This window comes from Loxodonta africana, chromosome X (assembly GCF_030014295.1).
Source record: "Loxodonta africana isolate mLoxAfr1 chromosome X, mLoxAfr1.hap2, whole genome shotgun sequence".
NCBI classification, from domain to species: domain Eukaryota; kingdom Metazoa; phylum Chordata; class Mammalia; order Proboscidea; family Elephantidae; genus Loxodonta; species Loxodonta africana.
The window spans coordinates 11,463,817-11,485,888 of NC_087369.1; the positions used below are offsets into that span (position 1 = coordinate 11,463,817).

General features: G+C 42.0%; 1 protein-coding gene across 1 annotated transcript in view; it reads right to left on the reverse strand.

Annotated features, from left to right (window-relative positions):
• Positions 1–2,980: 2,980 nt before the first annotated feature.
• MID1 (midline 1) overlaps positions 2,981–22,072 on the reverse strand; it is a 130,238-nt gene continuing 111,146 nt past the window's right edge. Inside the window, exons 8-10 of the mRNA XM_064278042.1 lie at positions 14,471–14,632; positions 11,915–12,122; positions 2,981–6,637 (exon numbers count right to left, since the gene is read on the reverse strand). Coding sequence (XP_064134112.1) covers positions 6,289–6,637; positions 11,915–12,122; positions 14,471–14,632 — 719 coding nt within the window. The 3' untranslated portion in view covers positions 2,981–6,288. The remainder of the gene's footprint in view (positions 6,638–11,914; positions 12,123–14,470; positions 14,633–22,072) is intronic.

The following is a 22,072-nucleotide window of genomic DNA, read 5'->3' on the forward strand; positions in this document are numbered from 1 at the left end:
GGTTAAGAGCTACGCTGCTAACCAAAAGGTTGGCAGAATCCACCAGGCGCTCCTTGGAAGCTCTATGGGGCAGTTCTACTCTGTCCTATAGGGTCACTATGAGTCGGAATCGACTCGACAGCACTGGGTTTGATTTTTGGTATTGTAATCATGACCAATTACACTTTTCCACATATTTTACTTGAATGTTCTTTAAAGTTAAAAACAAAAACAAAAAAAGATGGAGATGAACTACCCTCGGAGCGTATGACATGCCCTTCAAGTTGACTTTGAAAGGTGATTAATTACAACAATGTCCATTTAGTTTCAAAAGTTCCGATTAAATAAACTTCAGAACTCTTAATAAAGGGAATACATTTTGTGAACCTGTCACTCGTGAGCAGGGCTGACTGAAGTCAAAATGATGAAGGAGGTAAAGCAAATCATTTGAACCCCAGTACCTGGCACACCGTCATCCGCTGAATGAATGGGTCTCCCAATAATCCTTGAGTGGTGCTGCCTTAAGTGCTCCATGACTAATTCTTTCTGAACATTATTCTCTGTGACTTCTGGGATTTTGCAGAATTGATGTAATTTAAACTTGGAAAGGACTTTAGAACTCACTGAAAGATACTCCACCCTGATGAGAAAAAGGCCAAAGACGTGAAGCGAAGCAGCCGAGTCTTCAGTGAGTGAGGGGATAGTTAGAGGATGTCGGAGGATTTCTGGCTACCTGTCCAGTGCTGTGTCCATTACAGCAGGGGTTGGCACACTACAGCCCAAGGGCCCAATCCAGTCCAATGCCTGTTTTTGTATATAAAGTTTTTTTGGAACATAACCGTGCCCATTCGTTTGTGTTCTGTATGGCTACTTTCATGGTACCACGGCAGAGTTGTGTAGTTGTCACAGAGGCCATATGGACTACAAAGCCAAAAATATTTATTATCTGGCCCATTGCAGAAAAAGTTTGCTAGCCCCTGAGGTTATAGTATTCTCTGCCAATCCTGCTTGAACCTTAGAATCACCTTAAATAAAAGTGTAGGTTGCTGGGCCACAACTGTAACCAGACTAGTTGTCATGTGTAGTACTTGCTCCATAGGGTTTTCCAAGGCTGATTTTTCAGAAGCAGATTGCTAGAACTTTCTTCTGAGGGGCCTCTGGGTGGACTCGAACTTCCAACTTTTTAGTTAGCAGTTGGGTGCTTAACCATTTGTACCATCCAGGGACTCTGGGTTACACTCTTTACATTCTCATTCCTTCTCTTTCAGGAAGGGATCCAGGAATCAAAAAAAATTAAAAAAATTTTTTTATTGTGCTTTAAGTGAAAGTTTACAAATCAAGTTGGACTCATACAAAAAATTTATAAACACCTTGCCATATGCTCCTAATTTCTCTCCCCCTAATGAAACAGCACACTCCTCTATTTCTTTTCATGTCCGTTCAGCCAGCTTCTGACCCTCTCTACCCTCTCATCTCCCCTCCAGACAGGAGATGCCAACATAGTCTCATGTGTCTGCTTGATCCAAGAGGCTCACTCTTCACCAGTGTCATTGTCTATCCCATAGTCTAGTCCAATCCTTGTCTGAAGAGTTAGCTTTAGGAATGGTTCCTGTCTTGGGCTAACAGAAGGTCTGGGGACCATGACCTCTGGGGCCATTCTAGTTTCAGTCAGACCATTAAGTCTGGTCTTTTTACAAGAATTTGGGGTCTGCATCCCACTGCTCTCCTGCTCCCTCAGGGGTTCTCTGTTGTGTTCCCTGTCAAGGCAGTCATCGGTTGTTGCTGGGCACCATCTAGCTCTTCTGGTCTCAGGCTGATGTAGCCTCTGGTTTATGCGGCCCTTTCTGTCTCTTGGGCTCATAATTACCCTGTGTCTTTGTCAAAATTTTTAAAAAGGCTATTTTAATGCTCAGCCAGTTTAAGAATCACTGCATTGCATCATACTGCCTCTAAAGCACATTGCCATAATAACACACCGTAGGCCGGGTACACCTTAAACCTTCTCTGGTATCGGAATCCCCAGAGCACTTGTTAGAACTGATTGCTGGGTCCCACCCCCAGAGATTCTATGAGCAGGTGTGTGGTGAGGCTGGAGAACAAGCATTTTTAACAAACCCTTGGTGTTGCTTATGCTGCAGACCCCTGAACCCCACTTTGCATAGCACTGACCTAGACCACAAGGGCTTGTGGCTCTATTAAGAGGTCAAGTCTGCCGAGCCACAGGGTCAGGATAGGAGGTATATTTACAGACCAACTGCTGGAGTTGTCCCAGAACGCACCGTGAAGACCTCCATGCCTCTGCTTCAGTCAGCATTGCCCCATCCCCCAGTCTAGCTCCTTATGGTTACAACCCTCCTTGCTCTGGGTCTCTACTCCTATATAGGTTTTCTTTTCCTGTGGTTTTAAATTCCCTGGGAACTATTTTGAGTCTGGTAAAAGAACTGTTTGTACTTTTACTAGAGAGGGGTGGCATGGTGCATGCCCGAACGTTTCAGGCATAAAAGACAATGGAATAGATGTTGTAAAAGTAGTAAGAAGAAACAGCAGACATTGAAAAAAATCTTTGTAAAAATCATTAGTGTGGAGACACCAAATGATGGAAAGGCAACACAGGCAGGCAGAGAAAGAGGGCTTGGAACCCCGAAGATGTTTTGATTTTGTACCAGAAAGCAACAGCCAACAAGAGAATCACTGGCCTGAGAGAGGGGCAGTGGAACTCAAGTACCAGGGCTTGCATTTCTGCAGGGGAGAGGAGCGGTGGAAAGCAAACCGATTTTTCATTTCCAGACCAAGCAAAGCTCAGTCAGGTTTTCCTGACACACATCAGTGATCCTCATTCACACAGGCTTGGGTTCTTTGGCAGGTTTCAGATTGGGGTAAACATTTTTAAAGGTGAAGGAGCCACTGCAGTGGTTTTTTTTTTTTTTTTTTTTTTTTTATATATCAGACATTGAATCAATTACTGGAAAATTAAAAGCTTTTTGTGAGAATTGCTTCAAAAACAAAAAGAGTTTCTCCACCTTGGCACTAGTGACATTTGGAGTCCGATCATTATTTGTGGTGGGGACTGTCCCGTGCATTGTGGGATGTTTAGCAGTATCTCTGGTCTCTGTCCACTAGATACCAGTAGCACCCCCGCCCTCATTGTGACAACCAAAAATGCCAAGTGTTCCCTGAGGGAAAAATCACCTGGAAGGCGATTGTTAACATATCAATACCAGAATAAATCTCCACCCAGCTCCTCCCTCACCATTAGATTTCCACTTGAATTATATAGCCAGGCACTTTCAACTTTGGATCCAGATTTCTTTATTTATTTGAGTACAACAGGAAGGGAGGTACCAGGTTTGAGTTCTGAGGATGGGCTACATAATTTGCAGGGCCCAGGGTACAATGAAAACGCGAGCCCCTTGTTCGAGAGTTAAGAATTTCAAGATGGCAGCAGCAAAGCGTTCAACCAAGCGCGGGGCACTGCGAGACTGCAATGTTCATCCGCTCAGGACGCCGGCCCTGGCAGCCTTAGCTGGCTCTGCATCGCTTTTGCTGAATCGACTTTCTTGGCACTGCCATATTTCTCCCCTGCCTCGCCCGCATTGCTTCCTGTGAAGTGAGGACCTCAAAAAATAAAATACCATGACCCAATCCATTAAAAAAAAAAAAAGAGAGAACGCTAAATTGTACTGCAGCACATGTTTATAGAACATATTTTTTAGACTTTCAAAAAAAAAACCCACGTGGAAGTCTTTTCTACATCATTACAGAAATTAAACACTGTGGCCTTTCACCATATACATATTTTCCTGTAAATACGACAACCTGGAACATTAACTGCTACTATCCACAATGTGTTAAGTTAGCAAAGAGTGAGCTTTCCTCCACAAAATTATAACAAAATCTCTCTTATCCTTATAAAAATAGCCAAAACATACGCTAAACGGCTTGCAGTGAAAATTTGAGAAGTAACTTCTTTATATTGCAAAACATTATAGTCATGGAAACACTGTCCTTCTCATAAATGCTTTAGGTAAACATCGTAAGGCAAACTGTAGCATTTATTGGTACCTGGAGACTGTGATTTACAAAACTCAGAAGCTGAGTTTTAGACCCTTTCTATTAAGAACCTGTTAGTGTACAAAGTGCATTAAAATATTTGTTATCCAGCTACCCAAAACAATACGTAAAAATTACCGAGACAATCCTTTCAGTGTCTTCAGGGAAGGCAAATACACAATGTTTCTATATCATTAAAAAAAAAATTCCATTAAGTTTCCAGAGAATGATTAGTTTTTTTCCATTGAGGTGTTCATCATTCAGATGTAAAATTATCTGAAGTAGCTATCAAAATATCCATCTGGGTATAAATAATAGAGCAAATATATAGAATCTATTTGTTAAGAAAAGGAGTGTCTGCAAGTGGAGAAGACAGAAGACACGGTAACCCGGCATGGGCTCCTATGAATTCCAGATTCGCCATCACATAAGCTTTGGCCACGTGATACTGAAACAATGGGTCTATTATTTCAGGAAAACAATTGGTCGGTTTGGTTAAAAATAAAATCACTAGAAACAATGTCTAAATCCATCCCTCTGTTCAGTCAAGATGGCCAACCCAGTAGCCCAGATAAATATTTTCGTAATGGAAACAATTTTTACCCTTCTTCAGGTTGAACCAATGCCAGATTTCCACTCTAAGGGCCACTTTGGAAAGCCTTAATTCATGGACCATTTCAGTGTGTCCGATGAGCATGAAAAAAATTCCATCAGACACTTTATTAGCAGGTTCTATTAGGTCGTATGTGAGAATAACGAGTTTTTCCCCTCTTACAACTCTATGATAAACTATACTAGAATAATGAGAGACTTCTACATCTTTCAAGACATGTTTAATAAAGGTCTGTTTATAATAACTTTTGAGGCATGTGTACTAGTGAATAGTACTTTATGCAACGTCCCTCGTCATTACCAACTCATAAATATTGAGTGTTTTTCGGGTGACTTATATTTGGACGTGCTAGTGGCGGTGCCATGTGCTGACGTACTGGAGAGCAGAATCAAGCCAAAATGGGGCTCCATTTGTGACAGAACAAGTTTCTTTCCTCAGCTCCAGAGACAAAAGGAAAATAATTTGGGGAGGGTGGAACAGGGCAACTATTAAATGTAGTGAAGACATTTCACAAGCCTAAAGAAAGGTATTAGAAGGAAGAACGAAGTAGATTTTATACCATGAAGCAGAATCCTATTTCTGATAAAACACAAGTCAGTCTGAGTTTTTTAATAGTCAGTAGGATTCAAAGTGATTCCTTCTTTCAATTGCAATGTCATTCTTAATGTTATCCCAGAATCCTTAACCCTGGGAGAAGCAGGGCAAAATACAGCCCAAGGTTTCAGAGCCTTTCTTTCCAACATTATCCCACCAGCCATCAGAGGGTAACTAAAGACTTAGCCATGACTGGTCCATTCTCCAGAGTCACCTCCTTCCATCCTCATGCTCTGCATTCTAGTTGATCCAACAGAAGTATTTGACCTCACAGTTAACACATTTCAAAATAAACCAGAGTAAGAAAGCCTGTTCACTTCCCTAAACCAGTTGGTGTCGAGTTGCCTCCAACTCGTGGTGACCCCGTGGGCATCCAGATAGAACTGTGCTCCATAGGGTTTTCGATGGCTGTGACCTTTCGGAAGTAGGTCACCACGCCTTTCTTTTGAGGCACCTCTGGGTGGGCTCAAACCTCTAGCCTTTCGATTAGCAGCTGAGATCTTTAACTGTTTGCACCACCCAGGGACTCCTGTTCAGGAGACTTGAAACTATTTTTGTTTTGAAAATCACTGCATATTCTGGGGGTGTACTGTTGAGGTGACAGGACCTAGCATGGGATGACTATGAAAGCTTATGATGTGAGAAAATGAACAAACACACAAAACTACAAACGATGATTTTTTTTCTCAAGCCCATAGACTGTGATGCAATAAAGGTTCCAAAGAGCTGGTAAACTTGAACAAATGGGCTTCTTAATGTGCAAAACCAAAGAAGTCCTAGGAGTTGTAATCTGATTATGTTTCTTTTATAAATAATCTATAAATTTTCCTGTAAATACAAAAAAAAGTTTGAAGAAATTATTAAAGCCTGCACTTAATACAAAACACAGTAAAAGGAGGGGAGGTGCCCGTTTTCAGACCTATCTGAGCCAATTTTGGGACACTTTTTGGTGAGATTTCGTCAGGCTCTTGAAGCCTGTGCTTTCTCAGTCCCCTAAATGGTGGCCATGCACCTTTTCCTGCCCCAGACAGCGGCTCCACTTGGCCAAATGCTCAGGGCAGTTGCTCCGTGCAGTCCAAGTGGTCTGGGATCGGAAGGCCAGTTATAATGGTCAAACATTTGTTCCACACGGTGAAGGTTGGACACACCGGCTGCGCAAAGGCAATGTCGAAGGTGTAGAGGTGGATGGAGTTCAAAGCATCGTAAAAGGCGACGGAGCCGTTGTCGTAGTCTAGCAGGATGCCGACGCGCCTCAGGTGGGGGGCTGGCTCAATTGGGATCTCCTTGCTATTGTGTCTCACCACCCAGTTGTTGTTACAGCGGCAGAGTGCCCATGAAGCCGAGTTCTTCCCAATCCACTCGTGCTTCGGGGCTGATTTGTAGGCCAGGCCAATGGCATACCTGCAGAAACGAAATAGCGATGACAACAATGGTGAGCCTGGATGCACGTGTACTTTTACATCCACTTGATGGTCCTCAGGGGTCAAGAAACGTGATCCCCTATTGTCCCTGTTCCTTCTCTTTAAGTGAAAGCTTGGCAAGAACCCCGACACATGTGTTTCTCATCTTCTTCCCTCCCCAACATAGAGTGGGTGGAAAGAGGTCATTGTATAGTATCCACATTGCTGTTTTTAGTTCAAACCCTATAATAAAATGTGAACTATGTTTTTTTCTGCCTTTTTTTTTTTAACCTTATGAAAACCTACCTACACAATGAATTCTCTAGACGAGCACTGTCCAATAGAACTTTCTGGAATGACTAAAATGTTCTGCACCTCCAATATGGTAACCACGAGCCACAAGTGGCTACTGAGCTCTTGAACGTGGCTGGTGTGACAAATAACTGAATTTTAAATTATAGTTAATTTTAATTAAGTTAAATTAAATAGTCACATGTGGTTTGTGGCTACCATTATTGGATAGTACAGCCGTAGAGTTTTTCATTTTCATTTAAATGTTTCAACTGAACCCATGTCTGTCATTTTCCATGACTTTAAGTGCATTTTGCAAAAGGCAAGCTTGGAGAATGATTTCCACTTATGGGGATACGTTCCTTGTCATCTGTCAGCCTCAGTTTTCTCATCTACAACACAGGACGATGGTAGCATCCACCTCCGAGGGTTTTTTTGAGGACTAAGGGAGAGAATGCATGTAAATCCCTGGTCACAATGCCTGATATGTAAGATCCAACAAGTGCTATTTTATTATCATTGTTCAATGACACTTTAATATTGAGCCCTAGGATGACTCAAAAGGCCAGGAGCTTAAACAACACTCTACAATGCCTTCCCTCACCAAACCCTGAGTAATTCATCACTGCCAAGAATCCTTCTGACTATATTTCCTACCACATTAAAAAAAAAAATTCTAAATCTCTTCTCTGATGTTTTAATTTGAGCAGACAGATAACCTGGTTATTCAAAATGTTCTCTCGCTGCTCAAAAAATAATTTTAAGAGTTCTTTCCACAATGTTCTAAGCTTCTTAATCACTGTTTCCCCTTGAGGTATATCTCTATGATATTTGTAATATTTCACAGTTATTAAGTTAAGCAAAACCCATCACTTTAAATGAAAAGTGTATAATTCAGAGTCCATGTTTAATATGTCATAGTAGAAACCAGTCTAACTGGATATTGACATATGGCGCCTAAGAGAAAAACTTAGTCTTTGAGAAATGATATTCTTCAAAGACTTGTATGTTAGATTTAAAATACAATCACTGTAAAGGGTGGTCTTTTAAAAAAGAAAATACAAAATGCCCTCATTGAATTCACAAAGAGGATGGAATCGGTAATCTGGTAAGCCCAGCATGCCAGCCTGTCTACCATCAATCCAGCAGCCTCTCTTCCCTCTATATCCTCTCTGCATCATGGGGAGGAGCCTGGAGCTACATTTCTCAGAATCCCCTTTCCATTAGGGGCCCAGACCAGGTTCTGCTAGTGTGAACCTCTTACACAAGATCCAGAAGGTCTACAAGTAGGCAATAGACGGCAGACGGGAGGCTTGTGCAGCTTCTGGGGAAGCTCCTGGATGCACCTTCCTCTCTGCTTGTCAACCCCTTTCCCTTGACCACAGCTCAGCCCGACTTCATAAACTCCCTAGTCCTTCCAGGAGTCATGTAAGCTTCTGGCTCCTTACTCCTTGGAGTATGTCACTTTAGTGACTTCTGTTTCCCTGCTGAACCCTAACTCATATACCTAGGAAAGGTTTTCATTTTGCCATTTTAAGCATTTCCCCCAAAGACGCTCTCTGTGCCCTGGTAGACACTGTTTCCATTTTTCAGAGAATTTGGAACCTGCGTTTGCATCGCAAAATGATCCTTAGAGGTCTGTATTATTTCCTTCTTGTAGCACGTCATTTTCATTTTTTTTTATTAAAGAACGTTGACGTTTGGCTCCCATTTGAACCTTACCTGAACCCTATGAAGTAGCTGTGGCAGGTATGACTGCCTTCATTTAGCAAATGGGAAAACATATCAAAGGTTAATACAGTTAATGAGGAGCAAAATCCAGACTCCCGCCCCCCAGACTTCTGACCTACTACTCTTTGCAGGAGCCTACTGTTGCTCGTTTAGTTCACGCCATTTCATCAAACACCAAGCCCCCATTAACAGCATCAGAGAGTAAGAAAATAACTAAGTGTATAGTCCATTAACCAAAGGAAAATACCATTATATGATCATTAATCTGTACAACTATGTACATATTTCCATGGAGCTTGAAAGGTGCAGGCAGAATGTAATGTTCCATTAAGTCATGCAGTGAAACATAGAGAATTCCCAAAGTATAAAAATTACGTTTCACAGAGCAATGCTAGCACGCCCCATTGCACGGATCATAACATACATGTTCATTTAAAGTCCAGACTACATTTCATGAGAAAATATATATGTCATTAGCTGCTGCAAATCACGATGTCCATGGGCATTTAATCCTAGAGGTCACCTCTTCCTCACTAACGTCTCCCTGGAAACGGCCAACAACTTTCAACGTGAAGATTTTCAGGAATTGACAAATTCGGCTTTGGAAAAACCCAAAATGCCGTTATTAATTTTAGACCCCCCCCCCATGAGTTAGTTTTGACATCTGGAGGGTATTTTCAAGGAATACTGCTGACCCGTGTTTATATAACTGGAGTGGTCTGGTGGAATTTCCCGCGCTATTCATCAATGGCGGTGAGATCATAACGATCAGGTATCATTTATCATAAATAATTATTAATGGGGGTGTAATTATTTAGACACTGGATTCCAGCCCAGATTAATATAGCACACGAATTAACAAGAAACGTTTGCTTTTTTGCACCTGCCATCCACTGTATTTTCCTTTGTGCTTTTATCTTGCCCCAGTGCAGCTAAAAACTGGAAATGTCAGTGGAGTTCTGAGCCTAATGGGGTAGAAGGATTTGTTCTCAACTCTCTGGCAGTACATGGGAGCAGGAAATGATCTGGGCGAGAGGAATTGTGAGGATAACTTAGAACAGAGGAAAACCTACTAGTTCGGCCAATATTGGTACCATTATTAGGAGACATGATTCCAGTTCTTAGATTTTGATTGGCTTATCCTAACACTATATGAGAGCTACATGCATTGCATTATTTGAATAAACTTGAATCAAAAGGTTTTTTTAAAAAAATATATATATAAATAAGAAGTGTTTGATCATTACATCAAAAATAACACTGTTAGAATACTCAACACCTTCAGGTTTTGCAGTTTTAAATTTTGGTTTTATTTTTAAAGCAAGGATTAAGCTGTCGACTCACTGAGTATGCCATTGGAAGCCCTAAAGAATCCTTATAATGTTTCTAAAATATATCACCCTGTTTTGGATAGTAGCCTAGCCTTAGCATGGTGGTTAAGAGCAGGGATCAGCCATCTATGGCCCGCGGGCCAAACCTAGCCCACCTTCTGCTGTTGCTTTTTTAATGATGGAAACAAAACATTTGCCATTTCAATAATTTTTACACGAATGCTTCAGGGAAGTTAATTATGCTCATTATGTTGTGTAACCATCACCACTATCCATTTCCAAATTTTTCTATCACCCTTAACAGAAGCTTACTGCCTCCTAAGTCACTGGTTCTTATAAATAAAGTTTTACTGGGACGCAGTCACTCCTATTCATGTGTCTGTGGCTGCTTTCCCTCTACAACGGCAGAGTTGAGTAGTTGCAACAGAAACCATATGGCCCCAAAATCGGGAAGTACTGATTCCCTGGTCCTTTAGACAATGTTTGCTGACCTCTGGTTAAGAGCTTGAACCCTGACTGCAAGCTTCCAGGCTCTGCCACCTAGAAGCTTGGTGCCTGGGGCATGTGCCTCAGTCACCTCATCTGTAGAATGGGATAATACTAGCACCTCCCTTGTTAGTTCTGTTAGGATAAATAAATAAGTTCACATTTGTAAAACACTTAGACCAGGCCCTGGCACATAAAAAAAAATAGTTGTGCTAAATAAGGGCTTGCTAAATAAAAATAAAATTGCTCCCTTTTTGATCAATAGCAAGCAGACAGTTGTGAGGCTGACAGCCAGAGTAAGGGGTGCAGTTTGTGGCTATGGAGTAGGCTTTTCTTTGTGAGGTTAACTGACTCAAATGTAGAAAATGTAGATTGCTCTCTGACCTCTGTCCTTCAGCTTAGAGAACTCAGCGGGCTAAGGTCAGTGGCCTGGCTCTAACTGCCTTTGTAATGATTTCCAGTCTATAGTCACTGCTTCACGCACACTCCTCACCCCGTAGCTATTTGCACCAACTGGCTCAGTCTAGAGTCAGAAGACATAGAAAACAACAGAAATCAGTTTTTTTTTTTAATGATGATGAGTAATGTGTTAGAGCAGGGCTCAACAAACTTTTTCCGTAAAGGGCCAGGAGTAAATATTTTCAGCTTTGTGGGCGATACAGTTATGTAGTATTTACTCAACTCTGCCACTCTGCCCTTGTGGCTCAAAAGCAGCCATAGGCAATAAATACCTAAAAGACTGGAGGTGGCTGGGCTCCAATAAAACTTTATTTGCAAAAACAGGAGGCAGGCTGGATTTGGCCCATGGGCCATAGTTTACAGACCTCTGTTACAGGGCATGAAAGAGCAGTGTCAGCATACTAGCTCTTCCAGGGACCTGGGTTCTATAATCTTGGCTGCAATTCTTGCCATAAATAAAAAAAATGAGTGGATTTAAAACAAGTTATTTTTCGAATTGGTCAAATGGGGATTAGATGATTGCTTGGCAAATATTCACATTCTCCTCCCAACTCCATGGGAGGGATACACTTTGCTACACCATTGGCTTTGGACTTGGCCATGTGACTTGCTTTGGCCAATGTTCTTGGGTTTCTGCCACCAACTTGAGAAGGACATGGCTTGGGTAGCCCAGTGGTCCAAGTCAGACAAGAAAAAAACACAGAACAGACCTAGACCGAATCTACCATGTAAAGCAAAACCCCACTGAAGTTAGCCTCAATTAGCTAACCCACAGATGTGTGAGTGAGTAAAATGAATGATTGCTGTTTGAAGCCACTGAGTTTTGGGGTGTTTGTTAGGCAGCATTATTGTGAAAATAGCTGACTGATAAGCTTTTCTGCATATTATTCTTCACGATGGATCTTGGTTGATGCTCTGACAAGGTACAGAATGAGATATGCCTTCTCATAACTGGAGGACAGTAGATGTAAGTTGCCTACCACGTGCTTCCACTTATGACCACTTCCCAGTAATGCCGGCCACTATCAATGAACACATTTCCAGCTACACCATAGCTCCCTTGGCTCGTGAAGCGCTCAGGCGTGTGGCTCTTTTTGGATGACGACTCATCACGTTCTACTGTCAAGTTATCATGGGACACCTTCAGTTTTCGATGTGCAGACTTGGGGTCCAGTTTAAATGGTTGGCCTGGAAACAAGTTCGCAAAACAAAAAGAGCAAGGAATAGTTCATTGACATGAACAATAACATATTTTCACAACCAAATTTTAAAAATGGGAACAATTCAACTGTCCCTGGATCACGTTTTCTATCACAAGGTGACATCTGAATAGTGATTTCAAATTTATAAACAACTTTCAAAGACATTTGCTTGCTCAGTTTTCATGATACTTAAGGTATACGTAAGGAGCACCAACTCAGTAAAGTATCATGCTCGGCACTAAAGTAAAATGGTGAATAAGAACATGTCCCTGCTTTCGTGAGCTTCCAGTCTGTCCGTTCTAATGAATACAAGTACCTTAAGTAAAACCGATGAAGCATCAATCAGATGTCTCAGAGACATGCTCTGCAGAATTTCACCTCTGTGTATGTATTTAGTCTTTGTTTTCCTACTTATTCTCTAAAAATGTTTCCATCTTTACCAGGAGAAACATTGAGAGGTGAAAGAAGCTTAATGTTTAAAAGCATGCGTCTCAGTTACTTATTTATACAATGAACTTTTTTCTTCCTGTCCTACGGATTTGGGGACACAAGAGTGCAGGTATGTCCAGCCTGTTGCCTGACCTACAGATTTTGGACTTGCCAGCCCCCCCATAATTCCTTAAAATCTCTCTCTCTTTACACACACACACACATGCATACATACATATGTGCGTGTGCGTGTGCGTGTATTATGCTTCTGCTTCTCTAGAGAACCCTGACTAAGATGGTAATAAGGATTGATGGGCTTTATCCCCCAATAGGCTCCTTGAGGGAAGTATATCTTAAGGAGCTGAACGAGTTCAGTTTGCCATACTATCCTCAGTATCTTGCACACCGTCTCAAATACAGTAGGTGCTGAGTAAATTTTTTGAAGATACAAATACATGTTTTAATGCAATCAAATAAAAGCTGTTGATCTGAGTATGCATAGGTACTACGCCATGGGCTGTGCAGTTGCAAAGAAACCTGTATTTTCTTATGCATTTACAATTGTTTTGAGCTTGTCTTTGTGATAGCTCCTAAAACCAAAACCAAACCCAGTGCCGTCGAGTCGATTCCGACTCATAGCTCCTAAAAGAAACTAAAATGGCCCCATTTTAAAAGTAAAAAAATACTACAGGCAATGTGGGATCTGGAGGGGATCCTGGAACAGGAAAAGACACCAGTGGAAAAACTGGCAAAATTTGAATGAAGTCTAGACTTTAGCTGAGAATAATGTACCAATGTTATTATCTCAGTTGTGACAAATCTATCAAGGTTATGTACAATGTTAACATTAGGGGGAACTGAGTGAAGAGTATACGGAATTCTCTGTACCATCTTTGGCACTTTCACATAAATCTAAAATTATTCAAAAATATAAAGTTTATTTTTAAAAAAGTCAGAAAAATGAAGAAACCATCCACAAGGCCACATGGGTACCAAGTGGTGGAACCTCAGTCTTCTCCACCTGCACCCAGTGCTCGCTTTACACCCCCTTGCCATTTCTGAGGCCCAACCTGTGCTCTACAAGGTGCTGGGAAACCAAGGATATGGGTTAAATGGAGGCTTCTCTTGAAAAGCAGTTAATCGTTCCTGTTGACCGGCTGGCAACCCCATTACATGGCGTCATATTAGCATACTCCAATTTGCTTTCTCTTGGGAGGCCTTACCACAAAGAAATACCATGTTACATAACACAGCATTTCTAGACGAAAAGACGTTAAGAAGAAAGAGAAAACACAACAAACGTGGACAGGGACAGAGAGAGGGAAACGGCAATATCACAAGGCTCGCACATAGGCAGGATCATTCTCTGTGGTGGCAGCTGTCCTACGCATCGTAGACCAGCGTCCCTGGTTTCCACCTACTACATGCCAGTAGTCCCCGTCCCCGCCCCCAACCATGACAACCAAAAAATGTCTCCAGACATTGCCAAATGTCCCCTGAGGAGCAAAATCATCCCCAGCTGAGACCCACTGACTAGAGAGATAGCTGAAGCAAAAGAAACAATTTCTGAAGAGCTACTCATTTGCTGTTCTGCTATGGAAAACAATCATATCTGCCATTGATATAGCCCCTGTACTGACAGCAGATATTACTGTGCCAGGCTATATATATGTATATTTGGATTCTCACAGGAACCCTTCCAGGTTGATTTATTGGAACCAGGAAAGGCCGGAAGTGCAGAGATGTTAAATGGGATAGAGTTGGCTGGCTCCCTGCTTGCCTTGAGGGGCTTGCTAGCTTTGGTCAAGATGCCCAAGAGAGAAAGGAGGAAAAGAAAGGGGGAGAGAGGCAGCTGAAAGGAGAGCAGGTGAGGGAAAGGCATTCTGCTGTGCTCATGTCACTTACTGTTTGTCTTCAGCTTCCCAGGCTCGCTGCTGCGGCTGCCTGCCTGGTTGATGGCCTTGACGATGAAGATGTACTTGGTGCCACTCTGCAGACCGTGCACCGTGTAGTGGTTCTGCTTGATATTGGGCACGATCATCCAGCTATCGGCTGAATTACACAGACCTGCAGAGCCAACCAGACACAGCACTACTGTTTAGTGCAAGCGTGGGGCAAAATTCCCATGGCTGAGTAATTTCAGGTTATTGGAACCGTAAGAATTGGTAAATGGAGTGCTTTGTCACCTGCTCTTGTTCGCCCAGACCAGAGTTTGCAGCATAATAATTTCAGTGGCTTTTCCATCTAAAGCACACAATGTTGTTGGGTGCCGTCAAGTTGATACGGACTCATAGCGACCCCATGGGACAGAGGAGAACTTAGTTGAGTCAGTGAATAAACCTGGGTGCTCTTGGCTCAGGGCTCTGCCCATATGTGAAGATCAGCCTGGATCTATTCCCATATATTCCTATTGTGTTTTATGGCACTCTGGTGGCACAATGGTTAAGCACTCAGCTGCTAACTGAAAGGCTGGCAGTTCAAACACCCCCAGTGGCTCTACCGGAGAAAGACCTGGTAATCTGCTTCTGTAGAGATTATAGCCTAGGAAACCTTATGGAGCAGATCTACTCTGTCACAAGGGGTTGCTGTGACTCCGAATCGACTTGATGGCACGCAACGACACAACAACATTGTGTGCTTTAGATGGAAAAGGCACCCAAAATTATTATGCTGCAAACTTGGGTCTGCGTGAGCAGAGGCCGCAAAGGCAGTCTGCTCAAGGTCTTAAGCACTGAATATGTGCATAGGGCGTTAGGAGCCGCTGTGGGGGGAGGGGTGAAAAGAAAGCAGAAAAGAACCACTGATTCCTCCCACTCCACCCCATCACCATTCTTAGTACTTATGCTGAGCACCGAATTTTGGACCTCACTAAAAACAAGGTTGGAAGAGACCCAAGCAATGTATGAGAAACTGACTTCACTAAGATAGATGCAGTAGATTGCATTTTTGCTGCCAATTCTTTACCCAGCCCTTATCCAGGTCTAAGTGACTTTGCAGTTGCTCCCACTAAAGAGGGAGAATGCACTGCCTTGCCACATGATTTTGGACTTGCCCATATGACTGGATTTGGCCAACAGGATGAAGCAAGGATGACAGTCCATCTAGTAAGAGGGGTTACTTGGCCTTGAGGGTTTCTGCTTGCGCTCTTATTCCTCTGTCTTGCCACAGGGAGAACATGCCCTGGAAAGCCTGCTCATCCCAGCAGGGGGACAAGAGACTCAGGGAACGCCCAGCCAATGCAGAAGCAAGTCCCGTTGAGAGCTGTAGAGGGATGCCTTGGAGCTTAGCTTAGATCAGCCAACCCCAACCCAACCTTCAACAGAGGAGCTTAAAGGAAATGATCATCGAGGTTGCTTGGGATCCAGCATTACTGTGGTTCTAGTTAAATGACTTGAGGTAGCATAGGTGGTTCAGTGGTAAAATTCTTGCCTCACATGTAGGAGACCTGGGTTCGATTCCTGATCAGTGCACCTCATACGCAGCTACCACCTGTCTGTCGGTGAAGGTTTGCCTGTTGCTATGATGCTGAACAGGTTCCAGCACAGCTTCTAGAATATGACAGACTAGGAAGAAAGGCCTGGTGATCTACTTCCAAAAATCAGCCAATGAAAACCCTATGGATCACAGCGGTCTGATCCACAGCCAATTATGGGGACGGTGCAGGACCAGGTAGCATTTTGTTCTGTTGTGCATGGGGTCACCATGAGTCAGGGGTTGACTCGATGGCAGTTAACAACTGTTAACTGATTCAAGAGACAAATGCCTACAAGAGCCTTGGGGCAGCAGCACCTAGAGATGCTCAGGGCCGTCGACCTTGGAAAAGCATTGATGGGGATTTTTGACCAGTTGCATCCCTACGAGGGCTGGTCCCAGAGTTGAGGGGGGCTGTTGCTCTGGTCACGCTTCACAGGATGTGGGTTGGGGAGCCAGTTGAGGATTTATGATGCTTGGAGGGACATGTAGGAAAAAGGAAGCTGGTTTTGTTTTGTAGCTGGCTGAGGGTGAAAACATCGCTTTGGTACCAGGCCCAACTCTCCCCTCTCCACCCTTCATGCTCCACTCCAATAGGACCTTTTTCCAGCCCCTGGTGTCTGGGCTGTCAGGAAGTTTCCTCACTGTTGAATTTCCTTCGCCAGCCAGTCCGGGGGAGAGGGCTGGGCCCCTCCACTTCCTGAGCTGCTCCCAACTGGCCTCCAGCCTCCTTCCCTTTCAGTGTATTTGCAAGTCAAAGGGTTAGCTCTTTTGATCTGGAGGCACCTTCCATCTTAGGATACTCTCAAGAAAAATTAGCCCCTTAACCTTGTTTTTGGTTTCATCTCTTTGAGAATCTAACAAAACCTTTCTGCAGAAAGAAAAGCACAAACTCATACCTCCACACATCCACAAATATTTGCTTGGCATTTCAAGATATTCCCAGCCCTGCTAAAATCTGTCTTTGAATCCTACTAAACACTTTTCTACAAAGTTTGAGTTAAAATTGTTCACGGTATACTCATACTTAAGAAAAACTTAAAAGTGTTTTGTTGATTATGAAAATTCACCTCATAGGATCTGTATCTTGGGTGCATTGTAATTTTAGGCTCATCTCAGTCTTTTTTTTTTTTTTTTTTAACTTGATCTTGTCAATTTTCTTTCACCTCTTTTCATTTCCACCTGTGAATATTTTCACCAGGACTGCCAATCTTGATTTGAGTTTGAGTGTGTGTATGTGTGAGAGGGTGTCTGCTTATATTTGGAGAAGTAGAGAAACTGGAGGCACAATTCCCGCCCCCACCCCTCCAGTTTTCCCTAGCTCCTAGCCTTCTGTTCCTCTACCAGTTCTCACTGGTATGTTGTTAGTTGCCATGTTGAGTTGGCTTTGACTCATGGAGACTTTGTGTATAACAGAATGAAACATTGCCAAGTCCTACAACCTCTTCATGATCATTGGTGTGTTTGAGTCCATCGTTGTGACTATTGCGTCAGTCCATCTTACAGAAGATTTCTCTCATTTTTTGCTCACGCTCTGCATTACTAAACATAAATCCTTTTCTAGTGATTGGTCTTTCCTGATGACATGTCCAAAGTGAGTGGAAGTCTTGCCGTCCTCACTTCTAAGGAGCATTCTGGTACTATTTCTTCCAAGATTGATTTATTCATTCTTCTAGCAGTCCATGGTATATTCAATATTCTTTGCCGACACTACAGTTTGAATGCATCAATTCTTCAGTCTCCCTTTTTCATTGTCCAATTTTTGAGTGCATCTGAGGCGATCAAAAAACCGTGGCTTGGATTGGATACTCCTTAGTTGTCAAAGTGACATCTTTGTGTTTTAAAACTTTAAAGTGGTCTTTTGCAGCATAATTGCCCAATGCAATACATCATTTGATTTCTTGACTGCTGCTTCCACGGATGTTGACTGTTGATCCAAGTAGAATGAAATCCTTGATAACTTCTATTTCTTCTTCATTAATCATGATGTTGCTTATCAGGAATTGGTAACATAAGAATATATTCCCATGTATAGTCACACGTAGCAGGAAGATTCCCTACTATATATCCCTTCTGAGCCCTCTCACCTTACGTTTCCCTTGAACAAAGCTATAATAAATAGTACTTCTGGATAATCCCACAGCCAAATATTAGATTTTGATCCAACCCACGAAGGGTCATTTTGATCTCTGACTCTGGGCCCCAAGAGGCCTGTAACTCACTTTAGGTATTTAATAAGAGTATTATAACTACAGTAATAAAACAAAAAATTAAGTTTTTATATTGCCTAGGATAATCCACTCATATTCCTCGACCTCTGTCAACAGCAAGCAGGCAGGCAGGAATGAAAACAATCACAGCATTCAGTAGAATCAAACGAGAATCCTCTCAATTTTACTGGTTTTACACTGTTCCCGTTTAATTGCATATGTTACAATAAAATGACTATTGTGGTCAAAGAAAGCAAATGTAAAAATGTTTCAATAAACTTTACATCACTGAACAACCCAAAAGTTGGAGTTTAATGTGGTGGTGGGAATGCTTTCAGCAACATCAGAAAGCAGATGTCTGAAATTGCTTCAAACTGCCGCTTGGCCTATAATCCAAAGTCTTAACCCAACCAAGATTGAATGTTTCAAAAACCTTTTCCAAACAAAAAGAGGGACTTGGCTATCCTTATTATTTTGAAGAGGTCACTAATTTTCCTTGAATATTAAAACAGCAAGAATGTTATGGAGTACTAAAATTTGAGTGGATAGCTTTACACCAGTATAGTCTGCCTTCATGAATATTAATAACTATTACTGCTTAGGCTTGCCTTTATATTATTATTATCACCAGGATAATAATTGAGAAGTTGATTAAAAATTCCAAGAAAGCAACATTGGCAATTTTCTTTGGGTGGCTGGAGGAAGTGGGGTGCTTTGGAGTGCACCATTATTACCTTGCTAGTCTTGGTCTTCCGCCAGTACCGCTTAACTTCTTGCATATGGCATCTAGTTTGCTTAAGGGAGTCTTCTCTGCCTTGATACCCCACTGTGTCAGGACTGTTGACTAGGTTTTATTCATCTCTTTATGAAACACCCACACAACCATCCAAACTGAAACTTCACTTTTCTCCAAACTCGTTTCCAGTCATCTTTGGGAGTGTTCTAACAGTCACCTTCTCCAATCCAGCTTTCAAGTATTAAAACAATGGAACTTGGAAGATAATTAGTTTATAACGAAACTGAATTAAGTTATTCAGTTTTGTACCTTTTTTTTGTTACTGTTGTTCACAAAGCTTTTTGGTTGTGAGGTACAAAGCATTCCTCTGTGCAACGCTGCTCATTAAAAAAAATAGGAGATCCTAATTACACATGGGATTACAGAGCCTCCTACAGCAACCATCATCCTGCTATAAAACCCTGTGTGTAAAATGTCATGCGACATGGACACCCTTCAGACTGCACTCCAGCTTCTCACACCCTTTGTGTCTTCTAACAGATTGGACAGAAGAGAACATTCTTTTCCTTCTCTATAAAAATAGTATATGTCTAATAACATTCATGAACTTTTTCTAAATGACTAAAATAAATTAAATACAGTACTCTCTGCCATGAAGACTTGAAGGTTTTTAAAAACATTTTTTAAAAATAATAAAAGTAATCTATAATACTCCTGGGAAAAGGCCTCAACTTAAGATTTTACGTGAGGCATTTAAAGTCGTTTTTGAACATTAAGTACGTATCAATTTATTAATAAGCAATTCATTAACATAATTCTATTAATAAAAATTAACAATGTCATTCATTTTGCTTTTGAATTATGCATTAGATTAGTGATAGCCTTTTTATGAGATTAAAAAGTTCCACAAGTATTATCTAATTCTCCTTCACGAAACCCTATTGAAGGGAATTAACTACAAGTTACTATGACAAATAGAGGAATCTAGTGTTATGGTTTGAATTGTGTCCCCCCAAAAGTTATGTGGAAGTCCTGATCCCTGTACTTGAAAATATGACCCTGTTTGGAAATAGGGGTTTTCCTCTGTTATGTTAATGAGGACCTTAGGAGACTAGGGTGAGTCCTAAACCTAATCCCTTCTGAGTGGTGTCTTATAAAAGAAGCGGAATAGACACAGAGACCCACGGGGAGACCGGGGGAAATGTGCCATGTGAGGACCTGTTATCTGTCATATCCTAGGAGAATGGCCCACAGAAGGAACGGACATGGCTGAGACCCTGATTTGGACTTTTAGCCTACAGAACTGTGGCACAGTAAATTTCTACTCTTTAAAGCCACCCACTTATACCATTTTTTGTTACAGCAGCACTAGGCAACTAAGACTTCTAGGGACAGTAAAAGATTCCCCAGTGTCATAAGGAGCTACGGTCACTGTCTTAGTCACCTAGTGCTGCTATAACAGAGATACCACAAGTGGATGGCTTTAACCAACAGAAGTTTAGTCCATCACGGTGAAGTAGGCTAAAAGTCCAAATTCAGGGTGTAAGCTCCGGGGGAAGGCGTTTTCTCTCTGTTGGCTCTGGAGACAGTCCTTCTCATCAATCTTCCCCCAAACTAGGAGCTTCTCTGCACAGGAACCCCGGGTCCAAAGGACGTGCTCTGCTCCTGGTGCGGCTTTCTTGGTCGTATGAGGTCCCCAATTCTCTGCTTGCTTCCCTTTACTTTTTATCTCTTGAGAGGTAAAAGGTGGTGCAGGTCACACCCCAGGGAAACTCCCTTTACATTGGATCAGTGATGTGACCTGGCTAAGAGTGGTGTTACAATCCACCGTAATCCTCTTTAACATAAAATTACAATCACAAAACAGAGGATAACCACACAATACTGAGAAGCATGGCCTAACCAAGTGGACACATATTTTGGGGGGACACAGTTCAAGCCAAGACAGTTTTTTGAGTATTATATCTTCTAACTTGCAGTAGAGTGTTATAATTAGATCTGTCGTTCAAGGTAACATCTGCAAAGGATACTCCCCCAAATCATAGGATGGATGAAGTTACAACATTAAAGGAAGACTTTCCGCGTGAGATGGTGTGAAATACTAGCATGTAGGTAATTGTGGCAAGTTGCATGATGAACCTTTATTATCGTAGCATGAAAAATCAGCTTTTAAAAAAATACAATAAAAGGTAAGTACGGTTTCTCTTTTTGTAGGAATGATAGCTTTGACTACCTCTGCGCTACCACTGTGGGAACAGAATGCTAGGCTTTTACCTTCATTATCTCAACCATCTGAGGTTCAAATATCATCCCTTCTTATAGATTCAAAGGAGGTTAAATAATTTGCCCAACATTACAGAGCTAGTGAGTTCCAAAGTTAGGATTCAAATCCAAGTGTCCCTCAATCACTACAAATGTATATTATATTTAAGAAAAAAAATCATTTGAAAAGGTTAGCTTTTTTTCTCTGAATTTGCTCTTTCATTGTTGCGATTTATTTCCATAAGTATCGGGACTTCACTATATTGGTATAATGGCGGTAAAGAGACGACTAAATTCCGATTCTAAGGAAACCGATAAACGCCCCCCCCCACCCCATTTGACCAGCATTGCAGTTTCACTCTTTTCCATCCGGTCCTGGGGGAGAACAGGTCTTTTCAGCATTTGTGTGATAAATGAGGCAGGTCCATCAGTGTCAGTGAGCCACTTGCATTTAGTTTCTTTTGGGAACCAATTTCCAGGGACAGAATGCCTTCTCTAGAATCACCCAACATAGAGCTATGGTGGATTCATTATGCCCAGTTGTTTTGCTTTTGTTGAATTTCTCTAGGTGTGGCCTTTTTGCATCTATTCCATGTCTGTGTCTTATTTCGTTACTGTCCTCCACGCCAACAGCATGAAAGTGAAGTCAGTCACAGTTTAGCCAACTGGGAAACCCTAAGTTTTAAGCAATAGATATCGTCCATTCATTTCGAGGATGGAGGGAAGCTCTGGTATTGAGTTAGGGCTCTAAGGTAGATTATGATCGTGGCCCCAATTCCTCACCCCTCCTATTATCCATACCCTTTGCCATGTAACTCTGTAGGCCCT